General features: G+C 40.3%; 1 protein-coding gene across 1 annotated transcript in view; it reads right to left on the bottom strand.

Moving 5' to 3' along the window:
* Nucleotides 1–6767: 6767 nt before the first annotated feature.
* DIP2B (disco interacting protein 2 homolog B) overlaps nt 6768–19473 on the bottom strand; it is a 241974-nt gene continuing 229268 nt past the window's right edge. The window contains exons 34-37 of the mRNA XM_044679259.1: nt 17147–17221; nt 16058–16235; nt 14416–14539; nt 6768–7152 (exon numbers count right to left, since the gene is read on the bottom strand). Of these exons, the coding sequence (XP_044535194.1) occupies nt 6900–7152; nt 14416–14539; nt 16058–16235; nt 17147–17221 (630 nt within the window). The 3' untranslated portion in view covers nt 6768–6899. The remainder of the gene's footprint in view (nt 7153–14415; nt 14540–16057; nt 16236–17146; nt 17222–19473) is intronic.

Below are 19473 nucleotides of genomic sequence, written 5' to 3' on the forward strand. Positions count from 1 at the left end.
TAGGTGTGAGGTGGTACCTTAGTTATTTTCATTTGTATTTTTCTAAGAGTGATTTAGAACATTTTTATGACTTGCCAGCTTCATCTGAAAACTGCTTGCTCATATTTTTTGACCATTTAGATATCGGTGGATGACATATTTTTATAAATTTGATTTAGTTCTCTCTATATTCAAGAAATGAGACCTTTATCAGATACTTGCCACAAAAATCCCCCCTACCCAAGCTTTCTGCTTTCCTTCTAATTTTGGTTGCATTGCTTTTGTTTTGTAATAATGAGGGATAAACAGGCTGGTGTTTGGGGAGCTGGTCGTACCAGTGAGATTCCTGGACCAGGGAGCCTACAACTACAGTATTTGATGATTTGGGGCACCAGGGATGTGTGTGCCTGAGCAGTGATGCCCAGTCCGTCTCCCTGCTGTCTGTAGGCTCCTTTAAGGTGGAGAGTGAGGAGCTCCTCCCTGCTGGAGGGAAAACAGTTACCAACAGGAAGTGAAGTTGCCACTCTTATACTCCCTTTGAAGTCAGGTGGTTGCTATCTTCCCTCTTCACAGCCCCTTAGCCCTGGATGATGTTATAAATAACTATAGAAGCTCACAGGATCAGGCTAAGGGTTTATTTAAACACTGGAGGGCAAGCTGAGGAAAGAGGGTCTGGAGAAGCTGTTGCTAAGGGTGACTGGCCAGTATTGGCAGAGGGTCTCAGGAACCAGCCCCTCAGCCAGGGATAATGTCCACCGCCCTGATGGTAAGTGGTCCACCAGCTAGACAGATGAGGTTGATGATTTGGCTTAGGGGTGTCCCTGTGGCTAGGCTAACCTAAACTAATTCTTGCCCACTTTCCACAACCTACCACCTGGGGCCCCAAGGGGAAGTCAAGGGGTAGCTGGGTGTCGGTGAGGTGGAGGAAATCAGAACCCCCAAATTGGTTCTCCAGGGGTATTTATAGTCCCAGCTCCAACAGGTCTTGAGACTGGCACTAGCTGGGCCAAAGTTCCATTCCCCTAACTGCCAGGATTGCCTAGGGTAATTATGCAAATGCAAGAAATCTTGCATAAATCCTGCATTATGGTTTGTACAAAACCATTTTAATCAAAATTATACATTTTACATATTCTCTCCCCTTTGGTCCTAAATCCTTCCCTTAGCCATAAATCTGATAGGCAATACTCCATGTTCCTCTAATTTGGTGTCACCCCTTATGTTTAGGTCAAGTATCTATGTTGACTTTATCTTGGTATGTGGTATGAAATGTTGGCCTGTTCCCAGGCACTGTGATACTGTTTTCCAATTCTGTCAAGTATTTGTCAAATAGTGAGTTTTTGTCCCAAAAGCTTGCATTTTTTGATATATCAAACACTAAACTTATGGCAATTCATTACTAGGTTTTGTGTACCTAATCTATTCCATTGGTCTACTACTCTATTTCTGAGCCAACACTACATAGTTTTGATGATTACTGCTTTGTAATTGTTTGAGATCTGGTACTTCTACATGACCTCCCTTCACATTTTTTTTCATTGATTCTCTTGATATTCTTGACCTTTTGTATTTCCAGATGAATTTTGCTACTACTTTTTCTAGCTCTATAAAATAATTTTGGGGCAGTTCGATTGCTATGGCACTAAGTAGATTAGTTTAGGTAAAATTGCCATTTTTATTTGCTTGGCCTACCCGTGAGCAATTCATATTTCTCCAATTGTTTAGATCTCAACTTTATTTGTGAGAAAAATGTTTTGTAATTGAGTTTCTGATTCTGTCTTGACAGGTAGACTCTCAAGTATTTTTCCTATCATTAATTTAAATGGAATTCCTTTTTCTTGCTGCAGGGTTTTGTTGGTAATATATAGAAATGCCTATGTGTATGCCCAATTCTCTTAACACAATGTGTTTATAATCAGAAAGTCTTGACTCTACTTCTGTTTCCAGTAGCCTTGGGTAAATCATTTTAGCAGTCTAACCTAAATTTGGTACTAAATGGTACTATACTTCCCTCCCAGGAATGTTGTAAGTACAAGAAATAAATATGTTTGTTTGGTACTTTGTAGGTTGTAGCTATACAAATAAAGAGGACTACCATTGTCATAATTGACTTCATTACTTGTTACCTTCAGGAAATGGCTTGGGGATTTTATTGCCACTTGACATTGAATATAACAGGATCTAGGTTCAAATCTGTCCTCAGACACTTCCTAGCTATGGGATCTTGGGCAAATCACTTAACACCCCCCCACCCCCCACTGCCTACCCCTTACTGCTCTTCTGCCTTGGGACCAATATACATATTGATTCTAAGATGGAAGGCAAGGGTTAAAAAAAGAGGAAAAAAAATGAATATAACAAAAACTCAATTTGGACAATCTTCCCACCCATTGAAATGAGTAAGCGCACAAACAGGCATCAATATTTATTAACACAAGACAAAGGAAACACATTCAATGAGTTAATAGAACACTGTCCAGCCAGATGTTAAATTTAAAAAATGTATATCTAGTCTAATTTCAAATAAATAAAAAACTTTATACATAATTACATAGTATTATAGTTTGAATTTGACACTGGTAAATATTTGACAGAAAGTAAACAAAAACTGCGTTCAGGACTAAAAAAAATTATTCTCATATCTTTACAATCTCATCCTCTTGACAAATAACATGGCCCATCTACATTAAAGTAAATCAGAAAGGTTGTAAAAGTGATAAAGGAAAAGACTCAGGTTTTAAGAGTATTGTAGCTTCATGCTCCAATTCCTCTTGCCACCAGTACGTTACAACAGACAACAAAAACAGTGCTAAGGCATAGATCATTCTGGAGCATGAGAGCAAGAAGGTGAGGTTAACATGACTCCTTTTGTTAGTCTGAGAGATTCCTGGTTTCCTAAGGAAAGTGGTTTATTTGGCCAAGAGATCCAGCACCATGTCTAGGGCAAATGCTAATATCAATGCCAAAATCTTAGGTTCTTTGAGCCAAGCACTGTGCCAAATTTTCCCAAGAGCTATCCTAAAGGGGTATAAGTAGTAGGAAGGCGATGGTCCCTGATAACCAGAAGCAAAACAACTTTCAAAGGATCTGAGGGAAGGAAGGACTTGTACTAGGGAGAAGAAAGCCCCTTTTGAGGCAAGAAGCATTAACTCATGCCGATCCTTCTAGGCTAGTCACTGGACTCCAGAGTCGTAGTGCTCCTAAGGATGTAAACACCCACCTTCTCTAGCTCCCTGTAAATGTTCTTCCTCTTCAGGCGTTCTTCCAAAGAAGATGCCTTTATTGCCCTATTTAGCTGTTTTAGCAATTTGATGGTCTCAATCTGATGAACAGATCTCTTTAGACTGAGATGAAAACTTATTCATTAGTGAATGAAAACATTTTCTTCTCCATTCTCATATACACCTTTTGCATAGGAACACAGCACATTTGTGTTCTAGAGTCTGCTAAGGCTATGTGCAGTAGATGATTTTTTAAAAAGTAAATCTATACATGTGCATGTATACACACATACATCATACACACACATGCATGTCCACACCCAAAGCCATTAGGCCAGGGGCAGCAACCTTTTTGGCCGTGAGAGCCATAAAGGCCACATTTTTTAAAATGTAATTTCGTGAGAGCCGTACAGTGCTCACAGTGCGGCGCCTGAAAAAAAATGGACTTTATGGCTCCTGCAGAAAGAGCCATACATTGCTGACCCCTGCATTAGGGGAAAGTAAGTGGCCATAATAGCCTTCAGAGCAGGAGGACCAGGGACTTGAAAAATATGTTTTGATAAGTGTAATTCAATATCATTATTTTCCTTTGTAATCCTATATATTTGGATTTTATGCATTTAAAAACATGATTCTGAGAAAGGGTCCTTGAGCTTCAGCAGACTAAGGGGCTCTATACCCAAAAAATCTTTTAAGCAAATGTCACTGCAAAGTCCAAGTGGTACCATGGGCTATTATTGTGAGAAGAGTCCATCATAAGAGAAGAGTTTGCTTGCTATGGTAAATTTCACCAAATTTTCTCAGGGATTTAATGTTAGACCATATCCAAAGGCGTGTAACATGAACAGTGAGACTGAAATGGAATCCTCTAAGAAATGGTTGAAAGAACTAGGGACACTTAGCCTGAAATAGGGGAAGATTTAGGGGGACACAAAGTGCTCTGTACATAGCAGATCCATATTCAACATAAACTTTAGTTGAACTGAATCTAATGACAGCTGTCTTCAAATATCTGAAGAGAGGTGTAAGAGATCAGACTTCTGCTTGGCTCCATAATGAGAACTGGTGCCCTCTCTTAACAAAGGCCCCAGGAAGCTACAGGGAGGCAGGCAGAAGTTGGTTCAATCTATGGAAGACTTATTTAATAATCAGAGCTGTCCGGAACTCGAATGGGGTGCCTCATGAGGTAGAAGTTCCTCATCCCTAGAGGTTTCAGGCAGAGGTTGGAGCAGATGATCTCCCCAGTCCCTTTCTGCTATGGGATTTCCTAATTCTATGACGAGAAGCGATAGTCATAGAATAATGGAGACATTGATCAAAAGCAGTGAAATGGTTATAAGAGCGGAAGCAGGACTGTTAGAGAACATACAGACTTGAAGAAATACCAAATCTATTTTCACCTCACTACCCAAATCATCGGCCCTCAAAGCTGCCTGTACTCTTGCTCATGGATGGAGGATCTTTTGTGAAAGGTGAGTCTACATGAACTGTCTACTTTCTAAACTTTAGCAGGTATGAACTACACTAATATATTTTTTCTTCAGAATTAGAAAGATGATAGAAAAATGTGGTTTTTTTGAAACAGTTGTTTGCTATGGCCCTCTGCTCTGTCCAGAATGATTTTTGGCAGGATTTTAAATCACAGCAAACATTAATAAGCTATCGTCCCTGAAAACGAAACCATTTATCTGGGGACAGAGATTTCATGTTTGTCTCGAAGGACTGCTTTTCTTATACATGCCAGAGCCTCTCACATCCCAGATTAATTTACTTAAAATATTAAAGTATAGATCTGTAATTGGAAAATGTTTTGGGGCCTGCCCTTGTTGGAGAACGAGAAGAAAAGAAATGAGGACAATGAAGAAGATAGTAATAAAGTGGCTTCAAGTCACAGGGCTGGGTTCATGCAGTGCTTGCTAGCACTGCTATAGAGAAGGGTCTGTCTCTGCATTATAAACCTTATTTTCAGGGTAAATACAAGTCTTAAAAATTGTTTAAAAACATATTTAGTTTACATGATGTTACATTGGGGTAAATAATATGCATTATTAAAATAGAGTAAGTAAGTATTTACACATTAGACTAGATGGATCCAAGAGAACCATTCTGAAGTCTTATTCACTTTGAGGGTTTGGTGGTTCTTTTTATTTTTTTTTTTAATTTTAAAAAATATTTCTGTAAGAAAAAATAATAGAATCCAACTATGTTAGAATACATGAAGGATCAGACCAAAAAAGGAAACTGAGCTAGAGGCAAATTTGTCTGTCTTTTGCTCAGTCTGCTAGGCCTGGGCACCACAGTTATTCCAAAACAGTGTGTTTTGCATACAACAGGGTTCCCCCATGAGCATTTTTCTAAGGCTGGCTATCCTGGCATATGGAGGAGTTGGCCAACACTGAACTTTTTATTTCTGTTGCAATGCATCAGCTACTTATCTCACTTCCTTCACAACTTTGTTTTCCCTCTAACCATGTATGCATAGTCTCCACCTGATAAACCTTCCTCCCCTCCCCTCTGCTCCCAAGGAGTATTAAATCAGAAAGAACTTTCCAGTTTTAAAACAAAGAAACTCTATGCAGAAATTATAGACAGAAGTTTTGCTACAAAGGAGCAGTGGGGCTTGGGAAGAGGAAATTCATCTATGTCAGGCAGTTCTGACACGCAATGGATTAAATTCAAAAGCACAATTTGAAAACTGGGGTCTCCCCAGGATAAAGTTATCTTGATGGGTGCTTTGAATAGTTTGTTTTGTAAAGTGAGACTTTTAGTTGGTCAACTGACAGAAGAAACAGTATTAAGGTTTAAAACGTAAGTTTACTCTAAAGGAAAGTGGGCTTTAAATATGAACACAGGCAGTTTGATCTCATAAAACATGCCAGCCAGCAAAGTCACAGTACAGTGTAAATGGAAACCTGAATACCACTTAACATTTCTTAGTTGTCTAACCAGGTAAATGTTAAGAATCTTAAAATTGCAATCCTAAATGTTTCTACTTTGGCAGTTGTAGTTATACAAGCCTTTTTATTTTTTGCTGAATTATGCATACTATTATTTACATTTTTAGAATATAGGCAAAACCCTTTAAATTTTAGACATGTGCACATGGGTGTATGAATGATGACTAGATTCTTAGAGATGATGAGTTACCCAATTTGTTCATGGCATGACTGTTAAGTTAACTGTATAATCCATGTTAACAAAGCCCAGCAGCACTAGCTACAGTATAATTGCAAAATACAGTATATGATGGAGAACTGTGGAACTTGGACTATCTTCTTTGTTAATAAATCCCTTTGCAAAATTCTAAAACAGCATTAGATAAAAATACAAGTATGTACAACATGAAAAAATGTAACACCCATTTAGCAAAGGCTTTAGTTAATGTGCTGCTTTACATTGTCAACGCCAAAGGCTTTAGTGCCATTTTACATTGTCAATGTTAAAGGTTACACCGAGTAAACTATTATTTTTTCATTTGCTATCAATGAATTTCCCTTTCCTGTTTGTCACATGATTGAAGAATCCCATAGGATGAGATGAAGGAAATAAAATATCCACCTCAGATCATTTTACAGCAAGTATTAGTACTTATTTTTAGCCTTTTTTTTCCTTTCTAAAATAAGATGGCAATAGTGACCCGGTCCCAGGCCTTTGGCTTTCGTAGTTCCCAGGAACCGGCTGCAGGCCTCTAATGCACCATTACATGTTATAAGCCACGTAGATAGGATCCAACTGGTCTGCTAGGAAGCTGTCCCGGAGGTGCATCCGCTGCTTCTCTCCTCTGGAATTGATCGGGATGACGCCGGGGTCCACCACGACCACAACCCCCACAATGAGGTAGTGTTCTTCCAGGACCACGTTGGTCACCAGCGGGACCAGATCCAGGGCTTCCTGCTCACAGCCACACAGCTCCACTACCACCACAAGCAGGTTGGTCCATGTGAACACAGCGCTGAAATGTCAATGACACTGAATTAACGTGGGCATCGCCAACAGGGGACAGACTCAGGACTGAAAGGAAGCAGCGGCGGGGGAATTCCAAGGACGCGGCTCCTTTCTATGGCCGAATGTGAGCCGTCGGGCTCTTTCAAACACGTTCATCTGGAGAGACTTCACTCTGCCTGAGCAGAGCTCAATGCAACCACTCAGCTCAACCAGTCACCCAGCATTAGGAGCCTCTCCAGCAGGCCACGCACCATGCCAGGCACTGGGAACACAAAGGTGACAACAAAACTCACCCTGGGCACAGAGGGCTATATCCCATATGTGTGCAAAATGAACTCAAAATAACTCTGAGGGAAAGGGCAGAGCAATTGAGGGGGAGAGCAGAGAACATGCAGAGGGAGTGCTTGAGCTGAGACCTCAAGGAAGGAAGGGAAGAAGGAAGAAAGGAAGGGAGGAAGGGAAGAAAGAAAGGAGAGAGGAAGAGAAGAAGGAAGGGAAAGAGGAAGGGAAGAAGGAAGGAAGGAAGGAAGGGAGGAAGGGAAGAAAGAAAGGAGAGAGGAAGAGAAGAAGGGAGAGAGGAAGGGAAGAAGGAAGGAAGGAAGGGAAGGAGGAACAGAGGGAGGAAGGAAGGAAGAAAAGAAGGAAGAAAGGAAGAAGGAAAGGAGGAAAGGGAGGAATGGAAGAAGGGAGGGAGGAAGAGAGAAAGAGAGGGAGGAAGGAATGAAAGAAGGAAGGGAGGGAGGAAAGAAGGAATGGAATAAAGAAGAAAGGGAGGGAGGGAGGGAGGGAAGAAAGAAGAGAGGTAGGGAGGGAAGAAGGAAAGAAGGAATGTATTCTAGGAATAGAAGACAAGTAACTCAAAAGCAATGACATGGAATGTTTAAAGACCATTTTTTTGGCCTGTAGTGTATAAGAAACAGGTAATAAGACTGGAAAGGTTGGCTGGGGCCAATTTGTGAGGCCAAAGGACAGTGTCCATTTCTTGGGTGGGGGAGTATGTGGTCAGGAATATGCATTGAGAAAATCACTGAACAGCTCTTTGGAAGACAGACTGGAGGAGAGAGAGAGATTAGAACAGAAGACCAATTAGATGGCTATTACAATTATCCAAGTAATGAAGGCTTGATCTAGGCTAGTGGTTATATGAATGCAGTGAAATACAAGTAAAGGATGATATCATGGCTGTGAACCTGGTGATTGGAAAGACAGTGGGTGCTTCTGAGAGAACCAGGGACATTCAGAGAAGAGGGTTCTGCTTTCTGTCAAGTACAAGATATCTGTGGGGCATTTAGTTTGAAATGTCTAAAAGATGGTTGATGTTGTGGAAATAAAGTTCAGAAATGAGACGACAGCTGGATATATAGATCCAGGATTTATCAGTGATAATTAAATCCATGGGAACTGATGAGGCCACCAAGAGCAGGTATTTTTATATGGAAGGCCCAGGAGGGAATCCCCAGAATTGGGGGATGTCACATGGACAATGGTCAAAGAAAAAACAAACTGAGAAATAACCATCAGATTTAGTAATTAAATCATTGGTGACTTTGGAAAGAGCATTTTCAGTTGAGTGAAGGAGTTGAAATCCAGACTGCAAAGGGTTGAGAAGAGATAAAATGGAGGCAGTGAGTGTAGACAGCTTCTTCTAGACATTTGGCTGAGAAAGAGAGGATGATAGCATGAGAAGATAGTTAGGGCTTATAGGATTTTTAAAAAATTGATTAAAGGATGGGAAAGAAGTGTATGCTTGAAGGCAAAAGAAAAGAATAATCAGAAATCAGATCAGAAGGGCTTGAAGAGTAAAAAAGAGTGGATGCTTTGAGGGTACAGATGGGGTCAAGAGAATACACAATAGCTTTGGTGAGAAAAGTCACTACTTCTTCATCAGAGTTCCCTAGTCCATCTTATCTCATACCATATTCTGGTTTGAAAAAAACTACTCTAATATGGAATTCTATCCCACCTCTGTCCAAGGGATAGCACTACTAGGTCTATGTTACAAAGGAGTTAGAGAAAGAGAGAAAGATCCTAGCTGTGTGACCCTGGGCAAGTCACTTAATCCCCTACTGCCTAGCCCTTCTGTCTTAGAACACATTATTGATTCTAAGAAAGTTAAGGGTTTAAAAAAAAAAAAAAAGAGGGAAAGAAGTCATGTGTACAATAGTCACAGTGGCATTTTTTGTTATATTAAAGAACTAGAAAACAACAAGGTGGGGTGTGGACTATACACACTGAAAATGGCTGAACAAAATAATAGTTTATAAATGAATGTAATAGACTATTTTGTGCCATAAGAAATGATAAAAAGAGATGAGAGGGGGCAGCTGGGTAGCTCAGTGGATTGAGAGCCAGGCCTAGAGACGGGAGGTCCTAGGTTCAAATCCGGCCTCAGACACTTCCCAGCTGTGTGACCCTGGGCAAGTCACTTGACCCCCATAGGCTACCCTTGCCAATCTTCCACCTATAAATCAATACGCAGAAGTTAAGGGTTTAAAATTAAAAAAAAAAAAAAAAGAGATGAGAGATTAAGACTAGAAAAGAGGTTGGCAAACCATGGCCCCTGGGCCATGTGTGGCCTGCTGCCTATTTTTGTATAGTCCATGAGCTAAGAACTTTTTTTAACCCTTACCTTCCTTCTTAGAATCAAAACTAAGTAATGGTTCCAAAAGCAGAAGAGTGGTAAGGGCTGGGCAATCAAATGTTTGGGCAATCAAAAAGTCATCAAATGACTTGACTAGGGTCACACAGCTAGGAAGTATCTGAGGCTAGATTTGAACCTAGCAACCCTGCAATATGGTTTTTACATTTTTAAAATGTTTGGGGGAAAAAAGATGAGTAATATTTGCAGAGGGGAAAATCATATGAAATTTAAATTTCAGTGTTCATAAACCAAGTTTTTTGTTGGAATACAGTCATGCTCATTTGTTTACATGTTGTGAATAGTAGATTTCCCACTACAGTGACTGAGTTGAGAACTCATAGCTTCATGTTGCTTCCATAAGATGAAAATGCTCAATTAAAACCATATGTTTGGGGCAGCTGGGTGGCTCAGTGGATTGAGAGCCAGGCCTGGAGACGGGAGGTCCTAGGTTCAAATCCGGCCTCAGACACTTCCCAGCTGTGTGACCCTGGGCAAGTCACTTGACCCCCATTGCCCACCCTTACCAATCTTCCACCTATAAGTCAATACACAGAAGTTAACGGGTTTAAAATAATTAAAAAAAAAACAAACCATATGTTCAAGGATTGACATTGATATTTGGCAGTACCTAACTGGGTGAAATGATATTTTCAGGGATGAAATATATAAAATTTCATTTTAGATCAGCATTAACAGCTGAACATTTGCAACTGATTTTGATGACAGAAAAAGGAGACAATGAATTATTTAAAGAGAATGTTCTAAAGCAGTGATGGTGAACCTTTTAGAGGGGCAGGTGATGTGAGAAATATCATCAGATGCTCGTGGAGAGGGGGAGGGAGGCAGCCTGGCCTCACATTCCTCTAACTTTCTAATAGTGAACTCTGTGCTGGGGCAATGGTGTGCATGCCCAAAGAGAAGGCTCTCAGTGCCCCTTGGCAAGTGTGCCATATACATTATGGTTCTAAGAAATCCTGAGTTTTAGAAGACAACATACACAAGATAGCTTTGGACTAATGTGCTGTTGAATATGTTTTTTCTTTTAAAAGCTATAATGAGATCTGATCCTAAAGTATCACAAGGGCTGCAATGAGGCTCAAATGAGATAATGAATATAAATTGACTTGCCAATCTTAAAGTGCTTTTATATTGTTAGGAACAGTGCTCAAATCAAGGGAACTGAGAATGCAAGTCTTGTCTGGTTTCATTCTTATTTTGTCCATTGCACCAATCTAGCTGAAGAGAGAATAAACAATTTGCCCCATAAATGAGAACTGACTTTATAAAGAGAGGTAATTCTACTAAGCCTTTTGTATTAACCAGTTCACCTACCAACTCTCCCATTTCTCCTTAATGCTGGTGAATATTGTCTGAAGAGGAGAGTGAACCAAGGGACACCACTGAGACAGAAAACCTGATTTAATGTTTACCCTGGAGTCTAAAGGAAACATCATGATTTGTCAAATGTTCAGACTGAAATTCTGATCCTCTCCAAATGAAGATAATTACATTCTCTTCAACCAGGCCTTTCTTTTAACAGTAAACACTGGCACCCTTTTATAATGCTGGTGCCAAGGGCCGGGATGAACACCCCTATTGAGGATTACAATATTAGATTAGGCTGTTTCTGTATGTGTGATACTTTGAAAAATGGGACTTGATTCACTTTTTTTCTGTATCTGGGTAATAATGAGCTGAAGGCACTGCCAGAGCAAGCAAAAAAATTCAGTAAAGAAAGAGGGATTCATTCCAAAACCTGCTTCTGGGACCTGCAGGGTCTGTGCTGGCAATGTCTTTTCCCCCAAGGTATTGAATAACCAGGAAGTCTTTCAATGGAAAGGACAGCTTTAGTGCCTTACAGAATCCCATGCTACTTGGACTTAAGGAGAAATGTCTCCCATTTCTGAAGTCCGCATCCAAGACATAATAAGAGAAGATCAAAACTGCTCAGAACCTGAGGTGGTTCATTCTAATTCATCTGCCATCTCTTCTTCCAGTCTCCATGGTGCTTAGTAGCTGGCTGGCTAGCACTAAGCTAGTACTGCACTGCCTCATGCTTTCATTCCCCATCCTGATCTACCTTCCCTTTCCCATGTCCCACTTCAATTCTGTCCACACTCTTCCCCCTGGAAGACTCCCTTCAGTAAAATAATCAACTTCCCTTCATTTCTGAGTCTCTTTCTCTAGTACTCCTTGCATCTATCTGCACTCAGAAAGACCCAGAGGTTTCCTCCAGATAGTGTTGTCCATCTGGCCTTCCTCTCCAGGCCTGGCTGCACCTTTTCTCCTATATGTCCCCGTCCTGCCTCCCAAGCCCTTCTAAGCCTCCAGATTCTCCTTTTGACACCATTCAGAAATCTCTTTTCCTCTGGGGTTATCACCTAACATCTATAACAGTATGGCTGCTGTCTGCTGCTCTCCAGGTCACTCTCCTTCCTCTCCGAGAGCTCGGGCTCTCGCTCATTATCTCCCTCTTCTTTCCCAACCGCTGCTTTTGTGCTAGGAGACTTCACATTCATACTGATGCTCTTTCAAATTCTCCTCAAACCTCATGGGCCAGCCCTCCATTCTACCTGTGCTACCTATGGACAGTGATGATTAGTTAACCCTGGATCTTGCCATCACCCATCCTCTATCTGAAGTAACCTCCTATTAATCTATCTCTTCTTAGTTCTTACTCCTCCCTAAATCTATTCTCTACCCTCATGGTGGCCTCAGTACCTTCTGCTGATTCTACTCATGTTCCTTTCTTCCCAATCTTGACTTTATGGTTAATCAATTGAATTCCATGCCCTGTTCTTGAAACCCTTGCCATACCCTGACTCTGGATTACTTCCTTCATCTTCCTTTTCTACTCCTTCTTGCATGCTGCTAATTGGAGCAGGAGGATGCACCAACTAATGCTCTATAAAAGTATGTTCTATAACCTTAATTGTATCTCATTGAAACAAGGCAGTCCTTTTACTTCTCCCTACTTTTCTCCTTGCTGGAGCATAGCTAGGTGGTACAGTGGGTAGAGACAGGCCTGAAATCAAGAATAGCTGAGTTCAAATCTGACCTCAAGACACTAGTTATGTGACCCTGGGCAAGTCACTTAACCCTGTTTACCTTGTTTTCTCAAACGTAAAAGGAGCTGGAGAAGGAAGAGGCAAACCACTGAAGTGTCTTTGCCAAGAAAACTTTATATGGGATCATAGTAAAAAGAACCTATGTACATTTCCTGCTTCCACTTACAATCTGGTTTTTGACCAGATCACTCAACTGAAACTGCTTTTTCCAAATTTCCAAAGGATCTCTTCATTGCCAAATCTGATGGTCCTTTTCTTAGTCCTCATTTAAGCATCTCTGACCACCCTTTCCTCCTAGATAATCTCTTTTCTTTTGTATTTTTGTGGCATTCCCCTCTCCTCATTCTCTATCCATTTGAATTTTCTCTTTTCATCTTCTTTGTTGGATCATCAGCTATAACATATACCCTAACTCTTGTCTTGTCTTGGATCCCCTTCTCTTTTTTATCTTTCTTCCCTCAGAATCACTCCATTTGCTGCCATGAGTTTAATAATCATTATCTTAATACAGAAAACTTACACATACCCAGCTTCAGTCTTTCTGGAACTCCAGGACCATAATAAAAACAAAAATGAGCACATTTATAGAGCAGTCTGAGGTGTGCTCAGTCACTTACTATCTTAATTTGATCAGCACAACAATCCTGGAAGACAGGCACTATCATTATCATTATAATTTTTTTTAATAGAAAAGACAGGCAGCAGTTATGAGACTTGTCTAGAGTCACACAGTAGTAAGGGTCTGAGGCTAGATGAACATGAATCTGTTCAGGACTGGGCCTGGCACTCTTGTGCATTATGCCACCTCATTGCCTAATTGGATGCCCCAGACACATTTCAAATTCAACATGTTCAAAATAGAACTTATTATCTCCGTCCCCCTGCCTCTAAATTCTTTCTACAACATAAATCATCTTCATTGTTTTACAGATGAGAAAAGTGAGGCCCAAAGACTTGCCCATGGTCATAAAGCTGATAACTGAAAGAAGCAGGACTTGAATTGAAGTTCACTGACTTCTTTCTGTTCTATGAGGCTATAATGATATATTAAAAAGTGAAAAGATTAAACAAATCAGCCTATAGATTAATTACAATGCCAGTTGGATAATCATCCTAGAACTTTTCAAAATAAATGTAACAGAAAAAAAAAATCAAGGAATCTAAGAACATGATGGTGTGTGGGGACGGGGAGAATAAAGGGAGTCTGGTTGTTATCAGATTTCAAATTATACCATGAAGCAGTAATTATCACAATCATTTAGTACTGTATAAAAACAAATCAGTGGAATTGATTAGCTAAGCAAACCCTAGACAGAATGCACTAGGATGTGATTTTCTCAAATCTCAGCATTTTTCAGAGGTAGGTGGGCTCTATGAATATATTCTTTTTTTCTTCATTTCTGGAGTTTTTTTTCTCTTGGAGAGTTTTATAAGCAGTGAGTGCTTAATTACTGAATGTTAATTACTGGATTAATATGCATGTTTAGCCTAGGATAGAGAAGAGGTAGCAGTGGGGGTTGGGGAGTTCAGAACAATAATTCTCTCATTGGGGGGAATTTACCATTCAGCAATACTCCTGTGTGTCCGAGAGACTGAGGTCTCTATATCAGTTGGGTGGTAACGTAATCCCCTCAGCTCCAGAGTTTCATCCAGGGCTCCTACTACATATAATGCATCATGACGCTCTAAAATATGAAAAAAGAAGATATGGATTATTACATAATTGGTCCCTGCCCACAACGATCCTGAATTCTAGTTCAGAAAGCACAGACTACCACACTGCCAAAGAAGTTCAATATGGAAAAAGCTATGCTAACATACCACCTACGTACAAAGGAGAAGGAAGGCAATTTCCTTGCCTGCTTCAAGGGTAAGCTTTTCCGAAGGAGAAACCAAAACCAAAACCAATCCAAATAATTAATCAATAGTTCACTGTCAACTTGGAAAGTCTCCAGGAAGGTGTCCAAGGCATCTGTCCTTGGTTCTGTGCTATTTTAACAGGAAGCAATGTGGTATGGTACTGATTTATAGTTATAGGATTTATAGTTAGAGGACTCTCACCTTTGATGTTACTTTGGCTGGCATGACCTTTGCTAAGTCATTATTTGCATCTACACTGGTAAAATGAAGGAGTTGAACTAGATGGACTATGAGGTCCCTTTTGACTTTCTGGCTATTTATTTCTCTTTTGTAAAATATGGGGATTAGGTAAAGTAATATCTAAGGCCTCTTCCAGCTTTAAATTCATGGTCCTATGAATCTCTCCTGGTGGGCCATGGAGCCACACAAGGGCTTAGGGGATATAAGTAGTATGGTCCACGTTAAGGGTTCTGAAAATTGACTTTTTTAATAGCAATCACAGAAGAACCAGTATTTAGTCCACTGAAGAAAATGGGGTAAAAAATGTAGTCAAGGTAGATGGCAATAAAATATCAATATCATGCCACATTGTATAAAAAAAAAAAAAAAAGACATCTATACCCCAAATTACAGAATTTAAGCATTAGAAGGAAATTCAGGAGCCTTTCAGTCCAGTGAGTTTCAGGGATTCAAGGGATCTGAAGTACTACTTTCTCTCCCACAACCAGCATGAAGAGAAGGAGCTAAAAGTACAATTTTTTTTTTAACTCTTCTGTCTTGGGATCAACACTGAGTATTGGTACCAAGGCAGAAGAGTGATAAGGGCTAGGCAATGAGGATTAAGTGACTTGCCCAGCGTCACAAAGCTAGGAGTGTCTGAGGCCACATTTGAACCCAGGAACTCCTGTCTCTAGGCCTGGCTCTCAATCCATTGAGCCACCTACCTGCCCCCTAAAAGTTCAGTTCTTAGTGAATATTTCAACTTAATGTTGTCCAAAGGAACACAGAACACTACCCAAATTTCAAGAAGCTGGCTTGGAGTTTGGGAATCAACTCTTTTAAGGACTGGGTGCCCTTATCTGTATCTGTGCCCTGTCACAAGTACCTCTGTCCTCATTCTCAAAAATGCCACCATTCTCTCATGTGGAGTCATGACTCAGGCTACAGCCTCTTGCTTCCTGGACATCCTCTTAAGAGACACAATGCTACTGGCAACAACCATAGGAATGAGTCACTAATTTCCTAACACAAAACAGCAGCATCCAAGACTGAGGAGGAAAGTAATTTAATTCCACAACTGAAACCTAAGCAAAGAGAAACAGAACAGTTCATCAGAGGTATACCTCCAGTGGCTGCTGTAAGCTCAGTTCGGCGAACAAACCCAAGGTATCCTGTCCTGGCCCAGAGTGTCTGAGCAGCATCCCCAAAACTGAGCCGAGTGTTGAAGTGGTCAGCTTGGAGAGTTTCATTATCATAGATGGTGTAGTAGCCACTGGCTGTGTGCGGGCTGTTCACCCAAACCTGGAATGCACAGAGTATGGAAGTCAGTTTTCCACAAAGGATGTACAATCCTGGTAACTCAATTACATGATTCTAAAGCTCCATAATTCCAGCAACTGGGTGCTTTTTGCATATAAAACTGTTTCTTCCTTCTCTTCTGATGTAATTCAGTCTCTCCCTTCTGAGCTTTGTTGAGAACATAAATGATGATATCATTTATTTCACTGGACAAGTAAACACAATACAGCATTTAACCTTTTAAAAAAAAAAGCTTACCTTCTGTCTTAAAATCAATACTGTGTATTGGTTCCAAGGTAGAAGAGTGGGAAGGGCTAGGCAATAGCCTAAAAAAGTGACTTGCCCAGGGTCACCCAGCTGGGAAGTGTTTGAGGTCAGGTCTGAACCCAGGACTTTCTGTCTCTGGAGTGGCTCTCAATCCAGTGAACCACCTAGCTGTCCCCCATGTAACCTTTTAAGAAGAAATTTCTTTACACTATCCTGGGAAGTAGTACAAGTATTGTCAGCATCCATATTTTTCAGATAGTAAAGAGATACTCTACTCTGGGAAGGTAGATGATTTACCCAGAGTCTTGCAGTTAACAAGTGGAAAAGCAGACTCAAACTAAAGTCTCTCCAAACCTGGCCTGGCCTCTTCTCACTACAAAATTATGGGTATGTTGCCTTGGTGGAAGAGAAAGTAGGGAAATGTTTTCACTGTCATTTTTCTTCACCAATACTCAGTGCTGTGGTCCTTATCCAGGCAGTATCCAATGCCCTTAGAATGGTTAGCTACCTGAGCACAGAGAAAGGCCAGGATCTTACTAAAAATGAGAGGCTAATTCAGACTAGAGTTTCACTGGGTCTCAAGTTATGACATGAAAAATGTCCAGCATCTCAGCTCTTTCCAAATCCAAGAAGGAATTTATCCATACCTCTCCAAGATGAGAATCTCCAACAGGCCCTTTGGTCTCTGGATTAACAATGACCACTTTGACCCCAGGCAGGATCTAAGAAACAGAAAACAAACAAAGACTGGATTCACTTTCAGGTTACTCAAGGATGGCAGAGAGGTCACAATGGCTATGTATCTCTATGGTGAGTATAAATGTCCATCAAAGCCAAATTGCCTTGTCTGGACATCTCAATTATGGCGCAACTATGTGTAGTATAGAGAGAGGGGGTCATATAGTTTTTTTCAGCTTTGGCTGAGTTCTAAAAGCAGTTAGGGGTTTGGAATCTTGAGGGAAAGTTCAGTTGGTTTGGGTCTCCCGTGGAGGGAGGTTGTCTGACCAGCCGAGCTGCCTCCTTACCTATCTGTAGAATTGAAATTTAGCCTAGCTTTGAAATATTTATTTATGAAATTGTTATTTTGGATAAACCCTTTATATCTTCCTTCCCTAATATTATTTCCTACCTTCCCTCCCTTACCTTATATGTCTGTGGAGTTAATAAGGAGAGTAATTAGAGAGGAGTTCAAATCTGTGAAGGGTTAATTATAATTGACAATATTAGATATAAAGAAACTAGTCAGTCATCATTTATTCCCTTTAGATATCAAGAGCACTTTGTAAGCTTGAGTTAAAGGCAGGTCCTTACTCTGCCTCCCTTCCCTCACCTGAGGTTCCTGAGACAACTGTTAGGGCTTCCTTTGGTCCACTTTCCTGACACATCAACCTTTAAAGATAATAAACCCTTTTGTGTTTTAACAGACTTATTACTACAATTGGTCAGTTAGTTATTAAGAGAGGGAAGAAGAGGGAGAGAACTAACATACTCTGGGCTTGAAGAGAAGCCGGGATCCATCTTGGAGGAAGGTGTAACTTCAAAACAAGTCCCTTCCGGTGAAATTAACTAAGCCTGTAGTTAATTTCAGTTTAGTCTATTTCCCTCAGCCTGTGTTTAAGTCTGAGTCCTGGTCTATAAGCCCTGCTGTATTTGCCTGTTAGATTAATTCTCCCTCTCCCTGAAGATCTTATTCCTTCAGTGTTAAACTCCTGACTTCAGCCCTATTATATCCTGAATCTCCTTATTCCAGCCTACCTGTAGCCTAGATTTACTATCTTAATAAATCCCTGATAACCTCCTTTAAAAATTCCCTTGTTCCCCACACCTTTCCTCAAATTATCCCCATTACATTCTATACTACATATGGAAGCCTTGTGAATGGGAGAAGGGAGATGCCCTTGGAATGGGGAAGATGTGATCCCGTACCAGGGAAGTCTTAAAAAAGGCAGGCAACTGCATGTAGTTTCAAAAGGTGTAATCCCAACATGTTGAAACCTAATCCTGGAAAATGTAAAGGAAATTGGGAGATGTGTACATCCAGGCCCAAGACTTGGCCTGGAGAGTGCATAGTACTTCTGAGGAGAAAAGCATAATACTTGTAGGAATGATACCCTACTGACTAGTATCCCTATAATGAATTCACTCATCCATTTACTGAATACCTCCTATGTGCAAGATACTCTATTAGGAATCTTGAGGTATAAAAGATAAATAACAGGTAAGACCTTGGTAACTAGCAAATACTATTATAGTGAAATTCCTGTAGAATTAGCCCCAGATAGTCCATTAATTTCAAACAATATAAGATGCCACTAAATTTCACTGCAGCAAACGAAAATAGGTAGTGGCTTTAAGTTGCTATAACTTCTACCACTCAGGTGGCATGTTAACTAGGATGTTTTGTTCTTTGGGTGTGAGCATTTTTTATGAAATGGGGCAGGTATCGGGTGTGCTGGATAGAGTGTTAAGCCTGGAATCAAGAAGATCTGAATTCAAATCAGGCCTCAGACACTGTGTGACACTGGGAAATCACTTAACCCTGTTTGCCTCATTTTCCTCATCTATAAAATGAGCTAGAAAAGGAAACAGAAAACCACTCCAATATCTTTGCCAAGAAGAATCCAAACCACGGAAGAGTTGTATATATCTTGAAATGACTGAACAACAAAAAATTTTCTATGAAAAGTACAATCTTACATTTTTGCCCTTGTACTTATTCACAGAATTGACAAAACATCAATCTGCCTACAGAGATCACTATCATATTATTTTTATGGTAGGAGATGCTTTATCTTAAGTGATTTAAAGAGATAGAAGTACAAAGTCAGTAGTCAATACTTCAAGTTTCAGGGGCCTATAATCGAAGGGATCCAGTCTCCCTTGTATTTATCCTTTTCTCTACTTAATATCTTATCTACTCTAATTGTCTGGTTACAACATTCAGGCTGGATATTTAGTTTGAGTGCTCCATTTT

The sequence above is a fragment of the Gracilinanus agilis genome, chromosome 5 (assembly GCF_016433145.1).
Source record: "Gracilinanus agilis isolate LMUSP501 chromosome 5, AgileGrace, whole genome shotgun sequence".
Classification (NCBI taxonomy): domain Eukaryota; kingdom Metazoa; phylum Chordata; class Mammalia; order Didelphimorphia; family Didelphidae; genus Gracilinanus; species Gracilinanus agilis.